Source organism: Gracilinanus agilis, chromosome 4 (genome assembly GCF_016433145.1).
Source record: "Gracilinanus agilis isolate LMUSP501 chromosome 4, AgileGrace, whole genome shotgun sequence".
NCBI lineage: Eukaryota > Metazoa > Chordata > Mammalia > Didelphimorphia > Didelphidae > Gracilinanus > Gracilinanus agilis.
Window position 1 is genome coordinate 281,404,407 of NC_058133.1, and position 23,502 is coordinate 281,427,908.

A 23,502-nucleotide genomic window follows, 5' to 3' on the forward strand; every position below is an offset into this window, starting at 1 on the left:
GATTCTCCCTGTAGTCGCTTGGATCTATCTTAAAGTTCTTCCATCATCTAGATGTTCTACTAAGATAGAGAAGTGTTAGATCTCACAGAGCACTCTATTTTCATTGCAGTTTTTACCATTTTTTTACTTCTTTTATGCTCATATTATGGTTAGTTAGTTCATTCTAATTATTTGTGCATGTATAATCTTTCCCTGCTGGATTGTAAGCTTCATGATTCTATCTTATTTTTCTTTATATTATCCTGATAGCCCTTCTATGCCCTGACATAGTGCTGTGAACATAGGATAGGAACTGAATCAAGACTGACTGAGACTGACATTTCTTTGATATTGAGAACACCAACATCCAGTTTGATCCTCACCATAACCCGGTGTGGTAGATACCATTATCATCATTTTACAGATAAGAAGATGGCAGCTAGTTGGCACAGGGGATAGACTACCAGGCATGGAGGTAGGAAAACCTGAGTTTAAAACCAAATCCCGTCTTAGAAAATTACTATACTAGCTATGAGACTGAGCAATTTGCTTAACACTGCTTACCTCAGTTTCCCCTTCTGTAAAATAAGCTGGAGAAATAAATAGTGCACACTTTGCTAAAAAAAAATGGGGTCATTGTTGGTGGAGTTGTGAACTGATCTCTGGCTGGCAATTTGGAACTATGCTCAAAGGGCTATAAAAGAATGCCTGCCCTTTGATCCAGCCATACCATTGTTGGGTTTGTACCCCAAAGAGATCATAGATAAACAGACTTGTACGAAAATATTTATAGTTGCGCTTTTTGTGGTGGCAAAGAACTGGAAAAGGAGGGTATGTCCTTCAATTGGGGAATGGCTGAACAAATTGTGGTATATGCTGGTGATGGAATACTATTGTGCTAAAAGGAATAATAAACTAGAGGAGTTCCAGGTGAACTGGAACTGATGCAGAGAGAAAGGAGCTGATGCAGAGCGAAAGGAGCAGAGCCAGAAGAACATTGTACCCAGAGACTGATATACTGTGGTAAAATCGAATGCAATGGACTTCTGTACTAGCAGCAATGCAATGACACAAGACAGCTCTGAGGGATTTATGGTAAAGAACGCTACCCACATTCAGAGGAAGAGCTGCAGGAGAAGAAACACATAAGAAAAACAATTGCTTGAACACATGGGTTGAGGTGGACATGATTGGGGATGTAGACTCGAAACTACCACACCAATGCAACTATCAACAATTTGGAAATAGGTCTTGATCAATGGCACATGTTAAAGCCAGTGGAAATGTGCATCGGCCATTGGGGGAGAGCTGGCGGGGGGGGGGGGGTGAAGGGGAAAGTAGGAGCATGAATCATGTAACCATGTTAAAAATGAATATTAATAAATGTTTAAAAATTTTTTAAAAATGGGGTCATGAAGAGTCAGACATAACTGAAAAAAAAAAAGACTGAAGAACAAAAGCCTTAGAATTCTGATGCTCTCATACTATCTGGCAACTACTTTGTAAATTTTCTGCAAGCCTGCACCCTATTGCTTCACCTGAACCCACCCCCTTCAAGTTCCTTTTCCCCTCAACTTCCCCTCAGTACAATTTTACAGATGAATAATCACCTCCCAAATATATACTAATATATTGGCAAAAGGAGGAAGAGAGGGATAAATTGGCTGCTGCTTTTAATTATGGTCTAGCTAGAGTGATAGAAGATATCCCAGAAATGGAATAATTCTTTACTCATAGTAGGCACTTAAGAAAAGTTGAATTATTGAGGTATATTTTTAGGCACCTCAGTAATTGCTTTGACTTAAGCCTGACTCTGGCTATGCCCCATTCATGTGAATGCATTTGGTTGACTGCCTAATAATCTTACATTAAACTCTAGGAATCCCAAAGTTCTTCTCCATCCCTAAATTCCAAAATTCACCCTTTGTTTTTGTTCTGTTTCCTTGTTTCCATAACAAAAGTTTTATGAGGAGAGGATCCCTTCATTTTACTTCTCAATTGTCAATGCCTTAATTTCCTCTTCAGCAATGTGTTCCACAATTAAAGTAAGATACAGAAAATTTGGATAGTGTGTAGAGTGGAAAATAAAGTGATGTTAAAAATCAATTCAACAGATACTTATTCATTGCATTTAAATGAAATTTGTATACTATTTAGAAAAAAATATTGTAACGTCTTTTAGAAAGGACAATGCTCAGAGAAAAGATGGCATAAGAAGTGAAATAGACAAAAAAGTTGATTTCAACAGAGAAAAATTAAACAAATCAAGCAAAATGTCCTTAATAATCAGGAAGCAGCATTTAGATGAGCTATATAGAACTCCCTGAAAATGCTGGGGTTCTTGAAATGGATTACTAAGGAAGGAGATGGAATTTCTTATTTGGGAATAAGAACATAAGAACAATAAGAACATCAATCTTAAATGTTTTTGTCATTGATTTCTCCTTTAAAAAAATCACCTTTCTTGATAATCTGAGGTACAGGAAAATGGACTGGGTAATCACTTAAAGTTATATTTTGACCTCTATGTCTTTAGACTTCTCTCCATGCCTTTGGCCTTATTACCCTGAAACATCCTTTGATCCCTGAAGCCTCCATCAGCCATTGTTGAGTTCTTCCAGGGTTTCCACTGGGATTGGAGCCCAGGCTTTTCCTGACCACTTCTGACTCTTTAGACTTTGCCACTAGGGTCTCTTCACACAGCTTCTTCATCATGGCCCCAGGAACATCATCACTATGTAAAACTAAATTAGCCTAGGCACTTGTAGCTCAATTGTACCTTTTGCCCTTGAGACTCCTCTGACAGGACAGAATGATAAAGTCCCACTAAATGTTTATTTTCACTGACTATATTCCTTTGGACTCTTCCAACCCTGAACTTTCCCATTCACTTTTTAGCTTTCTTTTGTGTGTTGTCTTACTTCCCTCATCTCATTAGATCACAAAGTCCTGGAGGGAAGTGACTCTCTCTTTTTCTTATTTGCCTTCCCAGTTCCTGGCAAATAGTAGGTAATTAATAAATGTTTATTTACTGACTGACCTTCACCCCTACTCCCACCTCTGTTTGTTTGTTTTTTTTTCAGGTCCCTTTTATTCCCAGTCTTTCACCCATTAGAATGGAAGCTCCTTAAGGTCAGGGACTGTGGATCATTCTTTTTCTATTTGTATCTTCAATGCACAGTATGTGCCTGGCACATAGTAATTGCTTGGTAAATATTTATTTACTTTACACAATCTGTATGGAATTTACTCCTTCCTCACCTCAACCCCTTGGAATCCTTGGGTTCCTACAAAGCACAACGTGGGCAGTGGTTTCTCTTACTGGAGGCCTTTTCTGATTCTCTCCACACACACACGTTAAAGCTTCCTACCTCCTAAAATCTCTTTGTGTTACTTTATATATGCTTTGCACTTAAATAATAATAATAGATAACATTTTTACAGTACCTCCAGGTAATACACAAAGAGTTTTACAGATATTCTCTCATTTGTTCAATAACTCAAGGAGGTAAATGCTATTATTATCTCCATTTCATAGTTAAAGGAAATGAGGCAAATAGATGTTGTGACTGGCCCAAGGTCACAGAGCTAGAATGTGTCTGAGGTCAGAATTGAATTCAGGTCTTCTTGACTCCAGGCCTAACAATCTATCCATTGTATCTTGAGGTCAAGAACTCTTTTCTTTCTTTGTCTTTTTGTTTTGTATTGTTTTTTTTTTAATCTTGATGTGCCCAGAAACTAGCACAGGCCTTGTACAAAGCAGACACAATAACCGTGTTGAGTGGAAATGAATTCCTTGTAACCCTATGGTTTCTATTATGTTATGATTATAAAAAAGATTCTTAAATCTGAACTGTACTATTGTTATTCTTACCTGGAATGCATTGAGCAAGGCAAATATAATATGCCAAGTCAGAGATTGGCTGTCAACCATCGTTCCTATGCCAAATCCCCAAGTGAGCCCTAGCAAGGGCGTTAGGATGACTATTGTCTTTCCGACGCGGATGGCAGTCACCTTGTCGTCTCGGTTCAGCCTTTCTCCAATGGTGGGTCTGCGCAGTTTAAGTAAGACCACCAGCACAACTATCAGATTCACAGCCACAATGGTCAGGGCTGGAACTACAAATGCTAAAAGTGGTTTGGCACCCTCTGACCAATTGAGCCAGCACACATCTCTCCTTCGGTAGCTATTGCTTGGTTGGGTGGCAGCAATGGTGATGATAGTTATAAGGAGAGGACAACCATAGCCAAGGGAGAAGCCAATGGCCATCATGGTGGGCATAGTCATGTGATGGAAAACCAGAACTATTCGATAGACCATCAAGATGCCTAATGTCAACATCCAAAAAAATAAGGAAAGATAGAAACAATGAGTAAAAAATATAGCAGCTACGCAAACCCCTGATGCATTTTCCTGGGTATCAGAAGTAGCTGCAACAATAAACCAAATATCAGCTATCAAAAGGGACAGGGCTACATTCACCATGCAGATGTGGCGGGTATGGGAGGTTTGGTTTTTCTTGACCTGCTTCCAGAACAGAGCCTCGATCACAAGACATAGGATCAAGCTTACAATGGAGACACTGAGGCCCAAATAAGTGATCCATTTTACCACGGGGAAGATGGTGGGAGGAACAAAAGGTGACATAAGCATGGAGAAGGAGGTCAGGTGGGTACATCTACATTTCACAGTATCATGAGTTTCTTTCAACAGGTGGCAACCAGCCTCATTCCATTCCAAATGTCTGAAATCCCAGAACACACAGTATGGCTTGCTCAGGTTGGAGTCTATCTTGGAAAAAATGAGAAAAATTTCCTCTAATGAATAGTTTGGAATAATGGTTGATATCACTGGCCCATTAACTATAGCATTTCCTTTTGAGATGCTGGGTAGTATGCTTCCCAGAGTTAAAGAGGACATACTGATGATAGTTTGGGGAAGAGATTTCTGGAATTGGTCATTGCCTATTGACAATGTCCCTCTGATGGGCACAGAACTATTTTTCTGTAAGAATTCCACGTGATAATTGTAACCCTCCTGTTTCTGGCTTTCTGTTGCTGGAATTCCATTCCAATTAATAAATTTTCCTGGAAATGTCAGAGGCATATTTTCAGAAGTAACCAGAATGCTAATGTTTTCCAGTGTCTCCAGCAATTGTGAGCTGGCATTCTGTTCTTCCTGTAGCAACACTGTCCAATTGCTTATGGCTGTGGAATTAAGGAGATGGTCCACTATACTTAGGAAAGTCTGAAATACAAAGTGAGAATGTAATTAGTATTTTTGACCAACAAGAAGAACCCTTGCAAGTACATGAAAAATGAATGAAGAATTACCAAAGCCAAAATTAGGAATTTTGTGCCCCCCAAAAAAAAAGTACCACAAACTATGCCTGGGGCAAGCTTCACAAAACCTCTCTCCATTTGACCCCAATTTGATTCCATTTTAGGGAAACAGTTCAGAGAGAACAGGACAGAGTAGAGGAGGAGGAGCTCACTTCGGACTTGCTATCTCATACCTTCCTATTTTAACTAATCATTCTTGTTAACTGGATGCTAAACTTTGTTGTTTCTATGGCTAGTAAAGCATTGTAAGTGCTATTTTAATCCTCTATATTTTGGGTCCTGAGGAAAATCCCAATTGCCCTGCCCTAGTTTTATCTCTGAGAATAATGCTCAATCAGAGAAAAGGCATAGCTAAGAAGGAAGCCAGTGGCCATCATGATGGATACAGTCATGTGACAGAAAACCAGAGTTATTTTATAGGTCTTAAATTTAATGACATAAAATTCACCAGCTCAAATTAGCCTCCTTGATGTGGACAACAAAAACTCTGGGCCGAGTGGCTGACATCAGCAGAATTAAGGGGTTGTCTGACTTATGACTCTGGGTCTCTTATGAGGACACTGGAGAAAGAGAGAACACATAGATGGAGAGGACATGCTCACAGGGAGAGTTGTCTATGTGTGAGCATCACGTTGAAGTGGCAGTGGTGACTGGTGACTGCTGCATTACTCACACCACGACTGAATGATTAAGGTAGGTCTTGAAATCCTTTTCCCATATTGGACTCATTTTACTAACAACAGGCAGGCTGAATCCATGACCTCTTTATTCATGTTTCAGTTTGTTTTTATTCATGTTTCCATGTTTACTGCAGTAAGATAGCAAAATTCCATGCAAACTGGGAATGTATGCTGTGCACATTTTGGATTTTCCTGGACAAAAGGGATTGGATCAAAATATCTGATTTCTGCAAACTCACTCTCTGCTCTTTTAATTCCCATATGGTTTTCTTTCCTGCAAACATTTCTCCTCATAGCCACTGCTCCTTAATTGTCCCATTCTTTTGTTGAGATTGTTAATTTGGCTATTCCTTTGATTCCAGTGTTCTGAGGGCACACTCCTTCCATAGTCCCCTTGACACCATTCTATGAAGTTAACATGAGTTGTACAATTTAGAGTTTGGGAATTTGGGGAGGGGAGGAAAGAACAGGCATGAATTTTTGTTTCTCTTTTGTCCTTTGACTTTCATGCTTTCATCTATATCAGGGTTGCATGAATCAACCATTATATATTTTTTAAATTCTAGAAACTGGGGATATAAATACAAAGAATGAAACAACCTCTTCTTGCAAAGAATTTATACCTTGATGTGGGAGTCAGTAAGAATAGAATATGAATCCATTTAACATAAATGTAAAATGAGTAACAAACATCTAAAAAGTAGTTGAATATATAAAATTTTCTGTTTCTTGGAAATAGTTTCTTGTACAGTTATGTTTACTACCAATGTTTCCCCTCATCTGTGTCTGCCCCAATACAGTAGGAAGTATGTGTACTCTAATATCAATTTAAAGGCCTAGTCAAGGATGTGCTAGAACCAGCTCGAACTGGCTTGTGAGAGTAGATAGCTAGATTTTCACACTGATTAATTCCATCTCAGAAATTAGAAAATTTTACAATTAGGGTCTGACTTCTTGTTTTGTTGATTGTCTAGACTTAAGAAAGTAACAGAAAAAAATGTTAATAATTTAGGTTAATCTTAAAAGTGGGGCAGGCATATACTTGGTTTTCAGAAACTAATTGTGTAACATTCATGAGTCTAGCTGATTACAATGTCAAAAGTCTAAATACCTATTTAGGTAATTATAAGAAAGAATTATAATTACATAGATACATATATAGAATTATTGGAAAGGGCAGCTAGTTGGCACAGTGGATAGAATGCTGGGTATGAAATCAGGAAGACATCTTCCTGAATTCAAATCCATCTTCAGACATTTACTAACCCTAGGTAAGTCACTAAACTCCATTTGTCTCAATTCCTCATCTGTAAAGTGAGATGGAGAAGGAGATGAAAAGCCTGTGTCTTTGCCAAGAAAACACCAAATGGGGCCAGGAAGAATTGGACACTACGAAAACAACTAATAGCAAATACGAAGACAAAAAGGAACAAATAGCAAGATTCGGTTTAGGTAAAAGTGAGAGGATAAGACATCAATAAGATTCATAATCAGTTTATTTTAAAGTAAACCTAGTTGTAATGTGTTTCCCATCCTCTTCATTCTAATTTAGAAGAGGATTTCCCAGTGTAGACAAGGATTATGTAGAGTATAAAAAGGATGACCTGGACAATTTAATGGGGCTAAAAGATTATACTTCTATTTTGTCTCCTTAGAACATCCCCATTGATCACCGTCCCTGAATAGGATGATCCATTTGATTCTGTATCCTGATGATTGAGAAGGACTCTGGTTATATATGGCCCTTGAAAGCAGTATCTGTCTCATTTTTGTCTTCCAATCCCTGGCTCATCACTAATCACTGATTTATATTATTTAGCATATATATAAATACTAAATTCCTGGTGAATATTCATTGGTATAAAATACCTCACTGACAACTGTAGAAGTATACTAGCATAATCCTCCTTCCTCTTTCCCAATAAATCCACTCTCAAGGCTCTGGTCTCTACCAATTTAAATCTCTATCTAACTCTAGTATTTCTTGAGAGAGATTCAAGTTCCATGATGCAGTTCATAGATAGAGACTTGAAAGGGATCTTAGTGGCTGTCTTGTCCAACACATTCATTTCACAGATGAGGCTAAGAGAGATAAAATTATAGAATCCTATTTAGAGTGAGAAGGAGCCTTATAGACAATATAGTCTAGCATATTCATTTTATAGATGAAGAGATTTTTTATAGGTAAAATAACTGAGACCCAGAGAAGTCTTGTAATGTCATATGGGTAGTATCTCCAGGGCCGGTGCTTTTCCCATTATTTCATGGAGCCTCTTAGTGACTTTCCTAAGACCAAACTAGTACAGTTATCCCTTCACATCACAACTTTCCCCATTGTGGTTTCAATATGTCATGAGCCAGCATAAGAAATTAAATGGTAATTTTTGGGGAGTTTTGCCAAAGCCACAGATAAAACACGAAGGCCAACAGATGTCACAGAAAAAGTTTTGAATCTATATACCTTATGACCAAATAGTTAACCCATTTCTGTGACAAGATAGTATAAAAGAAAAAGAAAAAATTCAGACTTCTTCTCTGGTATGAAGGGAGGATCAAATCTCAGGGGTGCCTCACAATATGGAAGGGATACCGATAATAAGTGACATTATAAAGATTTGAATTTATATCCTACCATTTTGAGTTCAGTGTCCTTTTCAGTAAGCCTTACTCCTTCCCAGTAGCTTAGCCCAATCAAATCATCCCCACCTCCAAAGCTAACTAATCCATGGGGATGTTCACACTAATCAAAGTAACAAAATCAAAATTCAAATGAAGGCCTCATCCTTTAACTTCAACAAGTACCATGGTCTCCTGGAAATATTTCCTATACATAGTATGCATTATCCATGTCAGAGGTCATAGTTCAGTTTACATTCTAACAGGATCATACATGAGACCTAGAAGGGACCTTAAAAGTCAACAAATCTAACTGTCTCATTTATTTATTTATCGATTTGTTTATTTATTTGTTTGTTTGTTTGTTTGTTTTTGTGGAAAATGAAGCCCAGAGAGATCAACAGTTTTACCCAGAAAGGGGCAGAACCTCAATCTGATTCCAAAATCAAGCATCTTTCCCATTATGCCATTGGGGAGTAGAATGAAAATCAAAAGATTAGAGCTAGGAGGGACCTTAGGGACCATCTAGTCAATCCACTCATTTTATAAATCAAGACAATGAAGTTTAAAATGGTTAAATAATTTGTCCAAAGTTACAAAGATAGTAAATGTCAGAGACAAGATTTGAACCTAGGTCTTTCTGACTTCTAGCACTCTGCCCAATTAAACAAGCTTGTCTTGAAATATGGAGTGGTAACTCCAGTTCTCTTTGTCATGTGTCCTATAGACAGTCAACTTAAAGTTAGTTCTAACTCATTTCCAAGTCCCAGAGTTTAGCTCCTGAATTCTTTCCCCATGTTGAAGAAAGTGGTTAGCTGCATTCCTTTAGGTGCTTGTTCCAACCTTGCCAAGTAGCTCTCAGCTGCTGCTACTCAAATGAGCACTTAGGGTGAGTACAGCCAGGCACCCAGGGCAAAATACCTTTGTTGTTAGGGGTGACAGCTCGATGTGGCTGGACAGTGACAGAGATGAAACACTCCTCAGAATTGAGACTGTGGATCCCAAGCTCCCAGCTGTGGTGGATGGGTTTTGTTGAATGATGGTAGAAAGTTCTTGCACCACGGTAAACACAGCTGCTTCAGTGATGTTGCCTTGAGTGGCACTGAGGTTCTAAAAAAGGGTAGACAAAGTTTTAGAAAACAAGAAAATGATTACCCGACACCCAGAGTCCATGAGATTTGTTGACTGTCTTCCAATAACTTAAAATTCAAGTGAATTCAAGAGATAAGCATGGATTAAACACCTTCTAAGAACAAGTTACAGGGGAGAGAAACACACAGAGACATGCAGTTAAGAAATAGTCTCTTCCCTCAACGAGCTTATATTCTACTATTTAGTTGCAAAGAAAGTGTTTTATATACTTTCTTTCTTTTTTTAAAACTTACCTTCTGGCTTAGTATCAATTCTAAGGCAGAAAAGCAGCAAAGGCTAGGCAATGAGGATTAAGTGACTTGCCCAGGGTCACACAACTAGCAAGTGTCCAAGGCCAGATTTGAACCTCTGTCCTCCTGCTCTCTTATCTGCATAGTGCTACCTAGCTGCCCTTGTTCTATATGCTTTCAAGCACTATATAGATATAAATTCATTTTTATTGTTACCATACTTTTAAGCTTTCTTGTTGAGAAGTGAGCGACCTAATTCAGTTCAACTTAGTTCAATATCACAATTTGTCAAATAGTTATTTAGTACCTACTGTGTGCAGAAGATGGTGAAAGAAGAGAAAAATGCAGATAATATGTGATCTTTGCCCTCTTTGAGCTCACAGTCTAGTAAGAGAACATATAAAAAAGTAGGAGCAAAACAAATTGTTACATGGGTCTGTTTGTATCTCCCATCCTTAGCCAGGTTTTATTTGCTTCACTAGTTTCTCAGTTTTGCTTGCTACCCTAGGCCCATGTCTTTGGCCACTGAGCCATGTTCTCTTAGTTAGCTGGTATGAGGAAATAACTCATTTCCAACCTATTAGAATCATCCAAGGGAACTCAGCTCTTGCACTGACCCATTTTCTCTTCCGTTTAGATAACAGTAACATTATTCTCCATTAAACACTGAACTGTGTCAAGATCATTTCTCAGCACTGCCATCCACCCTTTCCAGTCTAACCAAGTATACTACTTTATTTGAGTGTACCTATAGGCTTCACCACATAAATGGCTTCAGTCTATTTATTTATTTGTTTGTTTATTTTAAAACCCTTACCTTCTGTCTTAGATTTCATACTAAGTATTGGTTCCAAGAGAGAGGATCAGTAAAGACTAGACAATGGGGTTTAAGTGACTTGCCCAGGGTCACACAGCTAAGGAGTGTCTGAGGCCATATTTGAACCCAGGATCTCTCATCTCCAGGCCTGGAACTCTATCCACTGTGCTACCCACTTGCCTGTTCAGTCAATTTATAAAGAAATTCTCACAAAGAATGAGGTTAGCCTCATTATCAAGGCCTCTGTAGCCTTAATGCCTTAAGCCTATTGCCATTTTGGGTTTCTTCTGTACCTTAAATTATTTTTAATTACTTTTTTAAAGTATCAAGCATTTATTTGTTTTTCTTTCCTACTTCTCTCTTTCCCAAATGGGTGTGGGGTGCAGAAGGAAGAGTAGAGAGAGAAGAAAAAGAAACCTTTGTTTCCCCTTTAATTGTTTTTTGGTTTCCTGGTTCTTGACTATCATATTAACCTATTCATCCATTCATTCAATCATTTATTAACCCTTTATTTTGTACAAAAACTGCTGGGCATAGAGAGAGAAAGAGTGACAATTAAGACAGTCATCTGAAGCTCTCTGTCTTTGACCCATGGTACTACCAATATAGAAGAGTCACAAGGTTGATGGAAGGGGCAGGTGAGTGGTTCAGTGGATGGAGTGCCAGTCCTTAACTCGAGAAGACTCATCTTTCTGAAAGACAGCTAGGTAGCTCAATGGATTGAGAGCCAGGCCTGAAGGTGACAGATACTGGTTCAAATCTGACCTCTGAGACTTCCTAGCTGTGTGACCCTGGGCAAATTACTTAACCCCCATTGCCTAGCCCTTACTATTTTTCGGCCTTGGAACCAATGCACAGCATTAATTCTAAGATAGAACATAAGGGTTAAAAAAAATAAGACTTATCTTCCTGAGTTCAAATCAGTTCTCAGTCACATATTAGCTACATGACCCTGAGAAAATCAATTAAGTAATGAACCCCATTATCCTCAGTTCCTCATCTTTGCCAAGAAAACCCGAAAGAGTCAGAGAGTCAGGCATGATTGAAATGACTCAACAGCAGCAACAAGATTGATGAAGCAGAGGCAGACATCAGTTAGGAGACCTTCTTAGGGTCAGTCTCACAGCTAGTAGGTTTCTGAGGCTGGCTTTTCAGTCAGATGTTCCTGACTTCAGGCTCAGTGCTCTATCCAATGTACCACATAGCAACTTAGAACACTGCATGTCACCACCATGCTTCATCTGAACTTCAGTTAGTATGTGATTCTAGAGATTTCTAAGTATCAACTTTATTGGTTATCTCCTCCCTGGCTTAGACTCTTTCATCTCAGGAATTCCAAATCCCAAATTCTAGCCTTGACTCTGAGGCTGCCAACCCTGAACTAGACACTGATAAGAGGAAGGGAACAAGCATTTATATAGTGCCTACTATATTCCAGGCATTATGTTAAATGCTTTTTACAAATAAGTGTCTCTTTTGATCCTCATCACACAACCCTAAGTGCTATTATTATCCCCATTTTACAGCTGAAGAAACTGGGGCAAAAGATTAAATTATTTGCTCAGGGTCATGCAATTATTAATTGCCTTAAGCTGGATTAGAACTCATCTCCTTCATTCCAGGTCCCATGTTTTCTTCACTATGCCATCAGCTGCCCCAATATACTGTTGCTTGTCACCAACTATCAGCCACTCCTTCTCTGGCTCCTTTTGTCCCATTCCCCTTACACAAATCCCATCCTTACATGCTTCATGTTGAGCACATTCTATACTCTGGTAGAATGACTCTGAAAATTATCTATTTGTCCTTTAGAACACAGTTCTCAACAAGACCTAAGAGATGTGTGCCTGTGTCTGTGTGCCTCTCTCTGTAAATTTTTGGGGGTATTTGTCTTAGGTCAAGACTTGAACAGTGTCCCATATTTCTTTCTCAATAAATATGTTCCATTAAAAAAAGAACACAGTTTTCTTGAGGGTCAAGGCCATTTTCATATTTGTTATAATACCCACAGTACCTGCAACCTACTATGCACTTTATAGTTGCTCATTCAATTAATGGAATTATTTTGACCTCTGCTGAGGACAACTTGAGTTGTCATTTTCTCTGAAGGGGATGTTCAGTGATGAAACCCAAACCTGGGATGAGCTCCATCATATGGAAATACTTGACCTTCTTCAGTTCCTCCAACTGAGGGGGCACACACGTTTCCCTGACCAGTTGCCATGCTGAGGAGTGACATCTGGCAGTGATATTTCCCACGTGGCCGGCACTGCAGGGCAGGGTGTACTCATCATTCTCAGAACCAAATCCGAAGACAATGCTGTCACAGTCAGCTGGCCAAAACCAGAAACAAATAGGGGTGGGAAGAATGAGAAGAGAACTGAGTTTAAGTTTAAGCTTGCGAACATGCAAGTCCCCTATGAGCTAGCAGAAGCCATCATAACTATATAGCCATTACTAGCCTTAGATAAGGCTATAAAACAGACATAGTAGATCTTTGGACCTCTCTTTCTTCCATGTTGCTTATCCCTAATAAAAGTAAGCATCTCCATTGATCCATTTGATATGATCATAGGATGTTCAAAGTTAGAAAGGACCTCATAGATCTTCTAGTTCAAGCCATGGCTATTCAGGAGGCTTCTCTACAATGTCCAAGACAAGTGGTCACCTAGCCTTTGTTTGAAGATTTTTACAGAGCATGAACTCCACTACCTCCTGAGTCAGCTCATTTAACTTTTGACCAGCTCTGTCAGAAAGGCTTTTTGTTTTGTTTTGTTTTGTTTTAACATCAGATCAGAGTCTGACCCTATTGAGATTTCCCTGTTGCTTCTAATTTTAACCTCTGGAGTCAAGTCAAACAATATCTACCTCACTTCTGTACAATTGTTTCAATGCTACAAATAAGAATAGTTTACCTTTTTATAAAGCAGTCTAAAATTGATACACATATTATCTAATTTGATCTTCCCAATGCCTTAGTGAGACCGGTGGGATTATTGTCCCCACTTTTTAGATAAAGGACCCAAGGCTGAAAAAGTTTAAGTGACTTACCCAAAGTAATGTAGCTGATAAGTGTGTGAGGCAAGATTTGAACTCAAATATTGCTGATTCCCAATCTGTCACTCTAGCCACTGTACCACCTAGATGTCTCATTGCTGGATGACATCTGCCATACCCTCCACCATTAGTGTTTCCTACTCCAGGTTAAAAAGCTCCAGTTCTCTTATGGCATGAACTTGAGGCCATTCACTATCCTGATTAGCTCCTTACTATACTCTCCAGCTTAACAACATCCTTCCCAAAATAAGGCCTTTTAAATAGTACACAAATGTTCTAGATTCTAAATAAAATACAATGTTCTCTACTCTAGATGTGGCCTGATCAGAGCATCATATAATGGGGTTATCATCTCCTTAGTCCTAAATACCTATTTAAATTTGCCTAAGTTAACACCAGGACTTTTTGGAGTTCCACATCATTGACTAATATTGATCATGCAGTTCTCTAATACCTCCCCTCTCCTCCCGATCTTTCCTCCATCCAAGAATCACAATCCTTCTCCCAAACTCCTTTCTTACTCCAGAGAGCTATCTTATGTCCCATTGTCTTTAGATAGCTGTCATGTAATCTCTGCAACTCTTCTGGGATTTTCAATCCCAATATCTTCAAGACCCAAAGAAATAAAGTTAACTGAAGTGGTTACATGGACAGTTACGTTAATGTTTTGGAATCAGGGGACTCTGCCTAATTAATGTGACAACAATGAGACAACTAGTTAAATAACAGGACCATAGAGGTGGAACAGATCCCTAAGGTTAGGTAGTCCAAACCCCTTATTTTACAGAAGAGAAATCAGAGTTTAGTAAGTAATTTAAGTTACTTGCCCAACTTTGTATAGATAGTAAATAGTGGAGTTATGATTTGAATCCTCATTTTCTGGCTCCAAATCCAGCTCACTTTTGGCTGTACCACATCACTTCTCCAAATCTCAATCAAATCCAACTACTATTTTCTTTAGGGGAGACAAGTCCTGCTTGGTTAAGTATAGGTTCAAATGACAAAGCCTGAGGAAAAAAAGTGTCCTGGGGAAGAGAGTAAATTTATTGTGTTCAAATTTAGCTCTGTCATCTCCTGAGAAAGAAAGAAATTTGAATATTCTCAATGTGGTCTCCTCAGGGGCAATATTATTGTCACTAGTATGCAGTCATTCTAACCACAACTTCCAATGCTACCATAGTCCTTCTGCATGAGAGGCAAACACTGGGTCAGTGAACAGGAAATATCTGACTGAGTCAGTCAAGACCATACTGTATCAGTCATCCTAATCCAATTACCTGGCCTAGAAAACTCATTGTGGGCCCTAGGCCAGTGATGTCAAACTTGAATAGAAAGGGGGGTGAGTCAGGGAACTAATCCTTAATTCATGTATAAAGACTTAGTTTTAAAATGTGATATTATCTATATTTGATGATAATTTTATTTATTTTGTTAAATATTTCCCCAGAGGTAGGTAGGTGACACAGAGTATAGAAAACTGAGTCTGGCCTTAGGAAGACCTAAGTTTAAATCCAGTTTCAGACACTAGCCTTGTGAGTCTGGGCAAATCACTTTTCCCTTTTTGTTTCAGTTCCCTCAACTCTAAAATCTACTCTAGAGTGGAAAACAGGAAAACTACTCTAGTATCTTTGCCAAGAAAATTCCAAGTAGAGTCATAAAGAGTTGAATATAGCTGAAACAACTGAACAATAAATATTTCCCAATTACATTTTAATGTTTCTCTGCTGCACTGGATAGTGTTGGGTTTTGGATTGAATACCTCAGCAACAGGCCTTTAATATTTGTTGAATGAATGAATAAAAAGTACTGTGAAATTATAAAGTATTATTTTCCCATGTTTCTATGAGTTACATGAAAGCTCATCTTGGGCAACTCAAGGTACTTGTGTGGGCCTCCATTTCCTCATCCATAAAATGAATGAGTGGGACTACACAGATTTTTAAGGTCCCTTCTAGCTCTTTGATTCTCATGAAAAAAGAAAAGCAAACTATGGGACAGAGGACTGAGAAATAGTGTTACCTTTTCCAAACACCCTTAAAGAGTTTTCTTCTATTAAATAGTACTTTTTAAGACTTGATTTCACCTTCCAAGAGACTTGCATGACCACAGCCAAAAGCTCAGAGGTGCTGCTAGAACCGATGATTTCATAACCAACAATTATGCTTCCTTCCCTAGAAGAATCACATAGAAGAAAAACCAACATGAAACAGAAAATAGAGTATCATTAAACTGAAATACAAGTCGTACAAGGTACTGGGTACTCATCCCAAGTGTTGCTATTTAGAGTGATGAATTTCCACTCCTTAGGAAAGATGCTTCTTTCCCTCAACCAGCATTAGCCACCCAATCTCACTTATCTCCTTTTCCCATACCCCGAGGGACTACTTAGGGTAGCATGGCCATCACAGTCCTCTCCAGAGTCCCACCTACCCACTAAAAAACAGACTGTCTCAATGTTCCCCATCATGTGAGCAAGACACTGGAATCAGCAAGTGAGGGCAATTTCAAAGGCAGTACATGCTGGCTGCTTTAAGAGTCCTTCCCATTCCAACCCCCCATATCTAGCCCTCTCTAATCCCTGTCTCCTTCTGTCCTTCCTTTCCATTCTGTCTTCTAGAACCTCTTCAATTACTAACAAAATCACCTTCATCTTTGCATCTTCTGGTGCTCAAGAAATCTACTATTCTGGAGATAACAAATCCTGTCATCCCAAGATAACATCTCTAGGCAACCTCTCCTTGGCTGGCTCTTGTTTCTCTCCTATACCTTGATACTCAGAGCCAGGAGAAAGAGTTGATGGATTCCTTGTTCCCTAATGCTACCTCCAGACCTTTTTCTTGTTATCATCACTCAGCAACTCTTTTTCTTCCCCAAAAGATCACTCTGTCCTGTCCAGATTCTTATTGCTGCTATCTTTAGACTTCCCTATCACCAACTTTCTTCCCTAATAAGTTTACTACCTGACTTATTCTCCAGTGCTGTCAAATTCCAACAGAGACATAAGGGCCCCTGCAACTCATATATTGACCATTTCATGATACATTTTGTTTTACTGTATTTTTACATATTTTGCTAACTTTTTCCCAATTACATTTTATCTGGTCACTGGCCTGCCTTTGAGCTCTGTTTTTGATTCTGCTGTCTCCATTCTAGTCCCTGCCTCCTTTGAGTACCTTGGTTTTTCAGTTCCTCTGCTTCTGACACCCCTGATCTATCTTCAGTGTATATCAAAAGGACCAGCCATTTCACTAGATGTCTCCCTGAATTTGCCCCAGATGCCAGGATTCTTAGTTAATGAGCCATCAATAGTTATAATCTTTGGGATTGCCTAACTGTGATGAATTACCTCATCTTTATATTTCCTACTCAATGATATACACATCTCAGTATCTATACTACCCTGAGAAAGGATTTTCTAATGAGAGAAATCTTGCTTCTAGATTAATATGGCTTTGAAGCAATTTCAGTTGATAGTAGACAGTAGTTGAAATAGAGTTGTTAAGATACTAGGCATCAGAATTATTGTCCCAGTTCTGCCATTTACAATCTTGTGGCACTGGGCATTCAATTCAATTAAATGAAGCAACTAATTTTTAAATGCCTAATATAAGCATTCTTATTGTTTAGTCATTACTCTTCATGATCCCATTTGGGGTTTTCATGGCAAAGTGGTTTTCCATTTCTTTCTCCAGCTCATTTTACAAATGAGGAAATTGAGACAAAATGGGTTAAGCTACTTATCCAGGATCACACAGCTAGTCAATTTCTCAGGCTGGATTTTAATTCAGGTCTTCTTGACTCTAGGCTACTATCCACTGTGTCTAAGGAGCTGATGCACAAGCATTGTAGTAGGGGCTTTAAACAGAAAAATAAATCTGACAATTGCTGTGATTAAGGAACTTATAATTGAATAGCAAATCACTTATCTTCTCTGAGCCTCAGTTTCTTTGCTTGTAAATGATGAGGTTCCATTCTAGCTATAACATCCTAAGAGATTCCCTATTTGTCAACTGATCTCTTAAAGTAATTTTTAGTCATTTATCAAGGGTTGTTCAAATGTGCCTTAACCCTAAGGGGATTTTAGCTTGAGGTACAATTCAACTGAGAAGCATTTATCAAGCATTTACTATATGCCAGTGAAGATACAAAAACAAATATAAAATGATCTTAGCTAACAAATAGATTGCCATTTTACTGCTACACGGACGAGTCAATATATAACATATTCAAAAACAGATGCAAAGTCATTTCCCTAGGGAGGGTACTCATAATTATGGAAGGCAAGAAAGGCTTCCTGTAGGAAGTTTAGTTGAATTTTGAAAGAAGTTAGGAATTCTATAAGATAGAATTAAGAAGGTTTACATAGGGATCACCCAGTATAAATGAAGAAAAGTAGGAGATGGTATATGGTTTGCCTAGAATATAGAGTGAGTAAAGGAAAGTCATATATAGTAAGTCTCAAAAGATAAGCTAGAGTCAGATTAGAAAGGGCTCTAAATGCAAAGTTTACAATCCCTTATGATAAGGATGAGGTACACCTAGGTGGCAAAGCAGATAGAATTCTCATCCTGGAGTCAAGTAGAACTGAGTTCAAATATAGCCTCAGACATTTACCAAGTATGTGATCCTGGGCAAGTTAATTAACCCTATTTGCCTCAATTTCCTCATTTGTAAAATGAGCTGGAGAAATAAATGGCAAGCCACTCTACTATCTTTGCCAAGAAAACCTCAAATGGAGTCATGAAGTGTCACATATCTAAAAGGCCTGGACAAAAAAATGATAAGGATGAAATGGAGAGAGGTTATAAATATGTGTGTGGCCAGGGACCAATGTATCTAACAAGGCAGGTTAAATGGCAAATTGATGAAACATCTTTCTATCATGAACTAAATAATCCTGTATTTCAGCTTCTTTTATTTTACAGATGAGGAGCCTGAGGCACAGAAAAATTAAGTGGCTTAGCCAAGGTCACCCAGATATTAAATGATGCTTTAAAACAGCTTGAAATATAAATCTTCTATCTCCTCTCAGAAGAGATTACAAACTTAAATATTTAGTGCAATTAGTTCTCCAGCCTGTAATCAGAGATGAATCTTCAATGATAAGGAAGATGACAAGATGGTGCAAGATCTGTTGAAGCTTTAAATCTATAATTTTGCGATCTTAGGAACCTCTAAACCTTATGTTCCCTGTCCCGCTCTTACTGAATTTTCCTTTTCCACAATATGCCATAATTGTTTGTGCATGTGTTCCTTCTTCCCTATGAGCACCACCATAGCAGAATCCAGGTCATAAAAATCTTTGTAGCCTTTTGAACACTTAGCACAAGGTTTTAAAAATAGTAGGCACTTCATAAATATGTGATGGATAAACGAATGGATATATAGGTGAATGTGCAAATAAATAAATGAAAGAATGACCTCTTACCACATTCTGTAAAGTCCTCAGGGAATGGCGATAGACATTTTGCAGTCCATTATGCAATCCAGGACCTACCCTTCCGGGGCTATTGTGTTACTTACCGAAACTGGGTGACACGGACAGAATCAAAACCCGGAACCCCTTTGTAGGCTTCCTTAAGCTGTGAAAGAGAACAGAGGGCAACACTTTGATCTCATCCCCTTTGCCTGGGAAAGACATTTAAGCAACCAGTAGAGAGAGACAGGAAATTATCTAGATGAACAAGAAAAGCCTGGAAAGAGAGTGGGCAGGAGCTAAAAGTCAAACAAATAAGCCAAACAGCAGTTGCCCTTTTACATTTTTTTTTATTTTAGGTTGTGGAAGGAGTGAGCCAATAACAGCCTAGGATGGGAAATGAATTTAAGTGATTTGTACTCTGACACACTGAGGCCAAAGCCCTTTCCCCCGACACAAGGTTGTAGTTTTCATCTTATGATTAAGTTAAATTCTAGAAAGGGACATTAGCAGATCACCTAGAGGAGCCCGGCTGCCATCACTAAGGACCACATCTGAATTGTCCCAAACTGCAAATCCAACAAGTGATTTCTAAAGGTTTCCATATGAGATTTCATAATTTTTCACAGTACTTAAGTTCAAAGTACAGGATTTCTTTCTGAGACAGTTTTCCATATAAAATCATATTATCTCAAAGTTAGAAAATACACCAGAGACCATCCAGGTCAAGCCATACCTGAGATAAAATTCCTGATGAGTACTGAGTCATCTGGCCTCTGCCTGATGACCTTTAATGGGGAATTCACCACTTTCTAAGGCATCGCATTTCACTTTTCCTGTTCAGTCTTTTCAGTTGTGTCCAACTCTTTGTGGTCCTATTTGGGGTTTTCTTGGCAGAAACACTGGAGTGGTTGGCCATTTCCTTCTCCAGATCATTTGACAGATGAAGAAACTGAGACAAAGTTGAATAACTTGTCCAGGGTCATAGGGCTAGTAAGGGTCTGAGGCTAGATTTGAACTTGACTTTTCCTGAGGCTCTATCAAGTGACCCATCTAGATATTTGTGCATTTTTAGACAGCAAAAATTATTAGGAAGAATTTCCTCATGTAAACCTAAATCCCCCCATTTGCAGCTTCCTTCCATTGTTCCTAGTTCTAACCCCTGGAAAGAAGCGGAGTAAGCATAATGCCCCTTCTATGTCACTCTCTCTTTCAAATAAATTAAGACAATTACTAAGAGTCTTCTTCAGGTTAAATATTCATGTCATAGTCTCTATTCTAGTCATAAACTAGGATACTAAATGCTACAAGTTTAGTTCCATTTCACCATGCTATAAATTGAGGAAGCTACGGGGCATAGTGAATAGAGTACAGGTCCTTAAGTTGGAAAAATGTGAGGTGAAATCCTGCCTCTGGTGCTTACTGGTAGTGCAAACTTCAGGTCACTCTGTTTACCTGTTTCCTCAACTATAAAATGAGGACAACATTAGCATCTGCTTCCTAGGGTTGTTGGGAGCATCAAATGAGATAAATATTTGTAAAGTGCCTAGCACATAATTATTGCCAAGCTCATGAAAAGTTCATTGCTCTCGATCAGTGGCTTTTGAAGTGTGTGTTTTGGTACTAGTAATTCCCAAGTTTGGACTAGATATGCCAAAGATTGTATGGAATCTCATTTGCAATGTATAAGTCTCCTAAATGTCTTGGAGTCTACTCCAATTCTTTGCAGCAAAAAATCATAATGTTCCATGAGCAAAACAATTTGACACCACCATGAATATACTCCCCAAATGAAAAGATTTTTTTGTTTAATGGCACTCAAACTTCTTATCACCATCTCTCCTGTTCCACTTAGCACAGCATACAGAATCACAAAATTTAGAACTGGAAGCAAGTTAACTGAGGCCCAAAGAAAGGAGTTAAGCTATTCAAGGTCATACAGTAAGCAAAGTCAGAACCAGAATCTTGATATCTTGGCCTCCAGGATAGTTTTTGAAAGAGAACTATTACATCATATATAGTTTTCCCAATGTAAAAAAGAAAGCTCCTTTAGGTGGGGCATGGGTGAGGGAGAGAGGAAGCACCAGATGGAATCCCTCACAGGTCATTACTGGAGCTCTCTAATTACTTAAGGGGTTAATTGATGATGGCTTCCCTAATTGAAGTGACTTAATCACCTTCTGCCAGACTGTACTAGAAGGAGGACAGGTTTCTCTTTTGATTGAGATATCTCTTATCTCTCTGAGATGTGGTAAGCCAGATTCAGCCAGAGAAAACTCCCCACTCCCACCCCTCCTTGTCTCAACTGGAAGTCAGTTGGAAAATGGTGGATCTTCCCCAGGTAGGCAGCAGACTAAGTTCACTTCTTGTATAACTGTATTGAAGAAACTGGTAACACTATATGACTTTATAATTGACTTTAATTAACAGGATTGATCAGAGGGAAGGGCACAGGGATAAGGCAAGAGGGTGTTTAGGAAATGCTAATGGAATCTTTGTTAAAATCTAAAAAATTCACAGATCAGCCAGGCAGAAGCCAAGGCTGGGTCTCTCTCTCTTTCCCACTAAACCCCTTTGTCCTTAACTATCTTATTGTAAGTTTGAAGTCACTAATGGGATAATTGAGGTGGAAAGCTGAGGGAAAGCTATTGTTTGGAAACAGACTCTCTAAAGAGTTTCTGAATCTTTCAGGGGTGCAGTAGAGCAGGATCAGTCTTGGCAGAAATCAAAGATGGCTACAGGAACTGTTATCCTGATACAGCAAGGCTTTGAGTAGACTTGAACCAGGAGCTGTAGGTATTCATCTCCTTCTCTGTCACAGGTCCCTAAACCAACCCCCTTGCTTGGGAAATTACCCCCTTTTATGCTCTTGGTTCCAATGGTCTTCAACAGATCCTACGTCTTGGGGTTCCACTGAAGGCCCCCTCTAATTCCAATTTTACACCAATAAGTATTCAATAATATTTATTAAATGAATAAGTAAATGAATGAAAATGGGCAAAAGTAAACTGTTTTCAAAATATAAATATCTGGGTAGCAATAATTGAACAATCAACAAATATTTATTGTAAGGCTAAGAACATATCAGGAGCTAGGCATTTTAGTTAATAGAGAGCCAGGAATAGAAATGGAAGATCCTGGGTTCAGATGTGGCCTCTGATACAGTCTTCCTAGCTGTGTGACCCTGGACAAATCACTTGTCCTCAGTTGCCTAGCTCTTACCACTCTTTTGCCTTGGAACTGATACTTAGTTTTGATTCTAAGACAGAAATCAAGGGTTTAAAAAAAGAAAAAAGAAAACAGGGATGGACACTGGATTATTTTTTTTTTAAGAAAAGCATTCTAAAACATTAGAAGACACCACGTGGATATGTTTTCTTTAGAAATAGATACATAAATTAAATGACTATGTTTATTCTCCAAAAGATATCACAGAGAAAATAGAACCATGGCAGTTATCCAAAAAAGCTTTTACTGAGGTTATAGCTTAGAGAGTAGGGAACAGGCAGTGGGAAGAGGATAAATGTTTTTTTTTTTCTTATGGCATATTTGCTTCCATATTAAAGACATTTGAAGTCTTTGTTTACTTTCCTTTTTCAGTAATCAAGATTAAAAAACAATAATTAATGAAAGCTTATAAAATTTCATACATAATTTCCTGACATTATTATCTTTATAAAACTACAGACTTTCAAAGCTAGAAGCAACCTTAGGGAATCATTTTTCCTGGTTCTTTCATTTTACAGAGAAGGAAAATGAGGCTCTAGATGACTCATCAGAAAGGCTTCTCTTCCTGAGTTCAAATCTGACCTCAGTCTCTCAAGAGCTGTGTGACCCTGGGCAAGTCACTTTATCCTGTTTGCTGTAGTTTTCTCATCCATCAAATGAGCTGGAGAAGGACATGACAAACCTATGTCCTTACCAAGAAAATCCTAAATAGGGTCAAAAAGAGTCAGACTCAACTGAAAGACATATGAACAGCAACAAAGAACAAACTGAGGTTCAGAAAGCTTAAGTAATATTTTTTAAATCTCACAGAAGAAAAGAATTGAAACACTGGTCTCTTGACTCTCAAACTAAAGGCTATTCTAATACCACTTGCTGCTTCTCCTAATTCAATCTTTCTGAGGGATCTAGTGCAGTGGTTCCCAAACTTTTTTGGCCTGCCGCCCCTTTCCAGAAAAAAATATTACTTAGCCCTCTAGAAATTAA

General features: G+C 38.5%; 1 protein-coding gene across 1 annotated transcript in view; it reads right to left on the reverse strand.

Annotated features, from left to right (window-relative positions):
* The window catches only part of ADGRF1 (adhesion G protein-coupled receptor F1), a 53,001-nt gene that overhangs the window by 8,879 nt on the left and 20,620 nt on the right, over positions 1-23,502 (reverse strand). The window contains exons 6-10 of the mRNA XM_044675854.1: positions 19,398-19,456; positions 15,894-16,045; positions 12,987-13,150; positions 9,540-9,728; positions 3,854-5,227 (exon numbers count right to left, since the gene is read on the reverse strand). Coding sequence (XP_044531789.1) covers positions 3,854-5,227; positions 9,540-9,728; positions 12,987-13,150; positions 15,894-16,045; positions 19,398-19,456 — 1,938 coding nt within the window. The remainder of the gene's footprint in view (positions 1-3,853; positions 5,228-9,539; positions 9,729-12,986; positions 13,151-15,893; positions 16,046-19,397; positions 19,457-23,502) is intronic.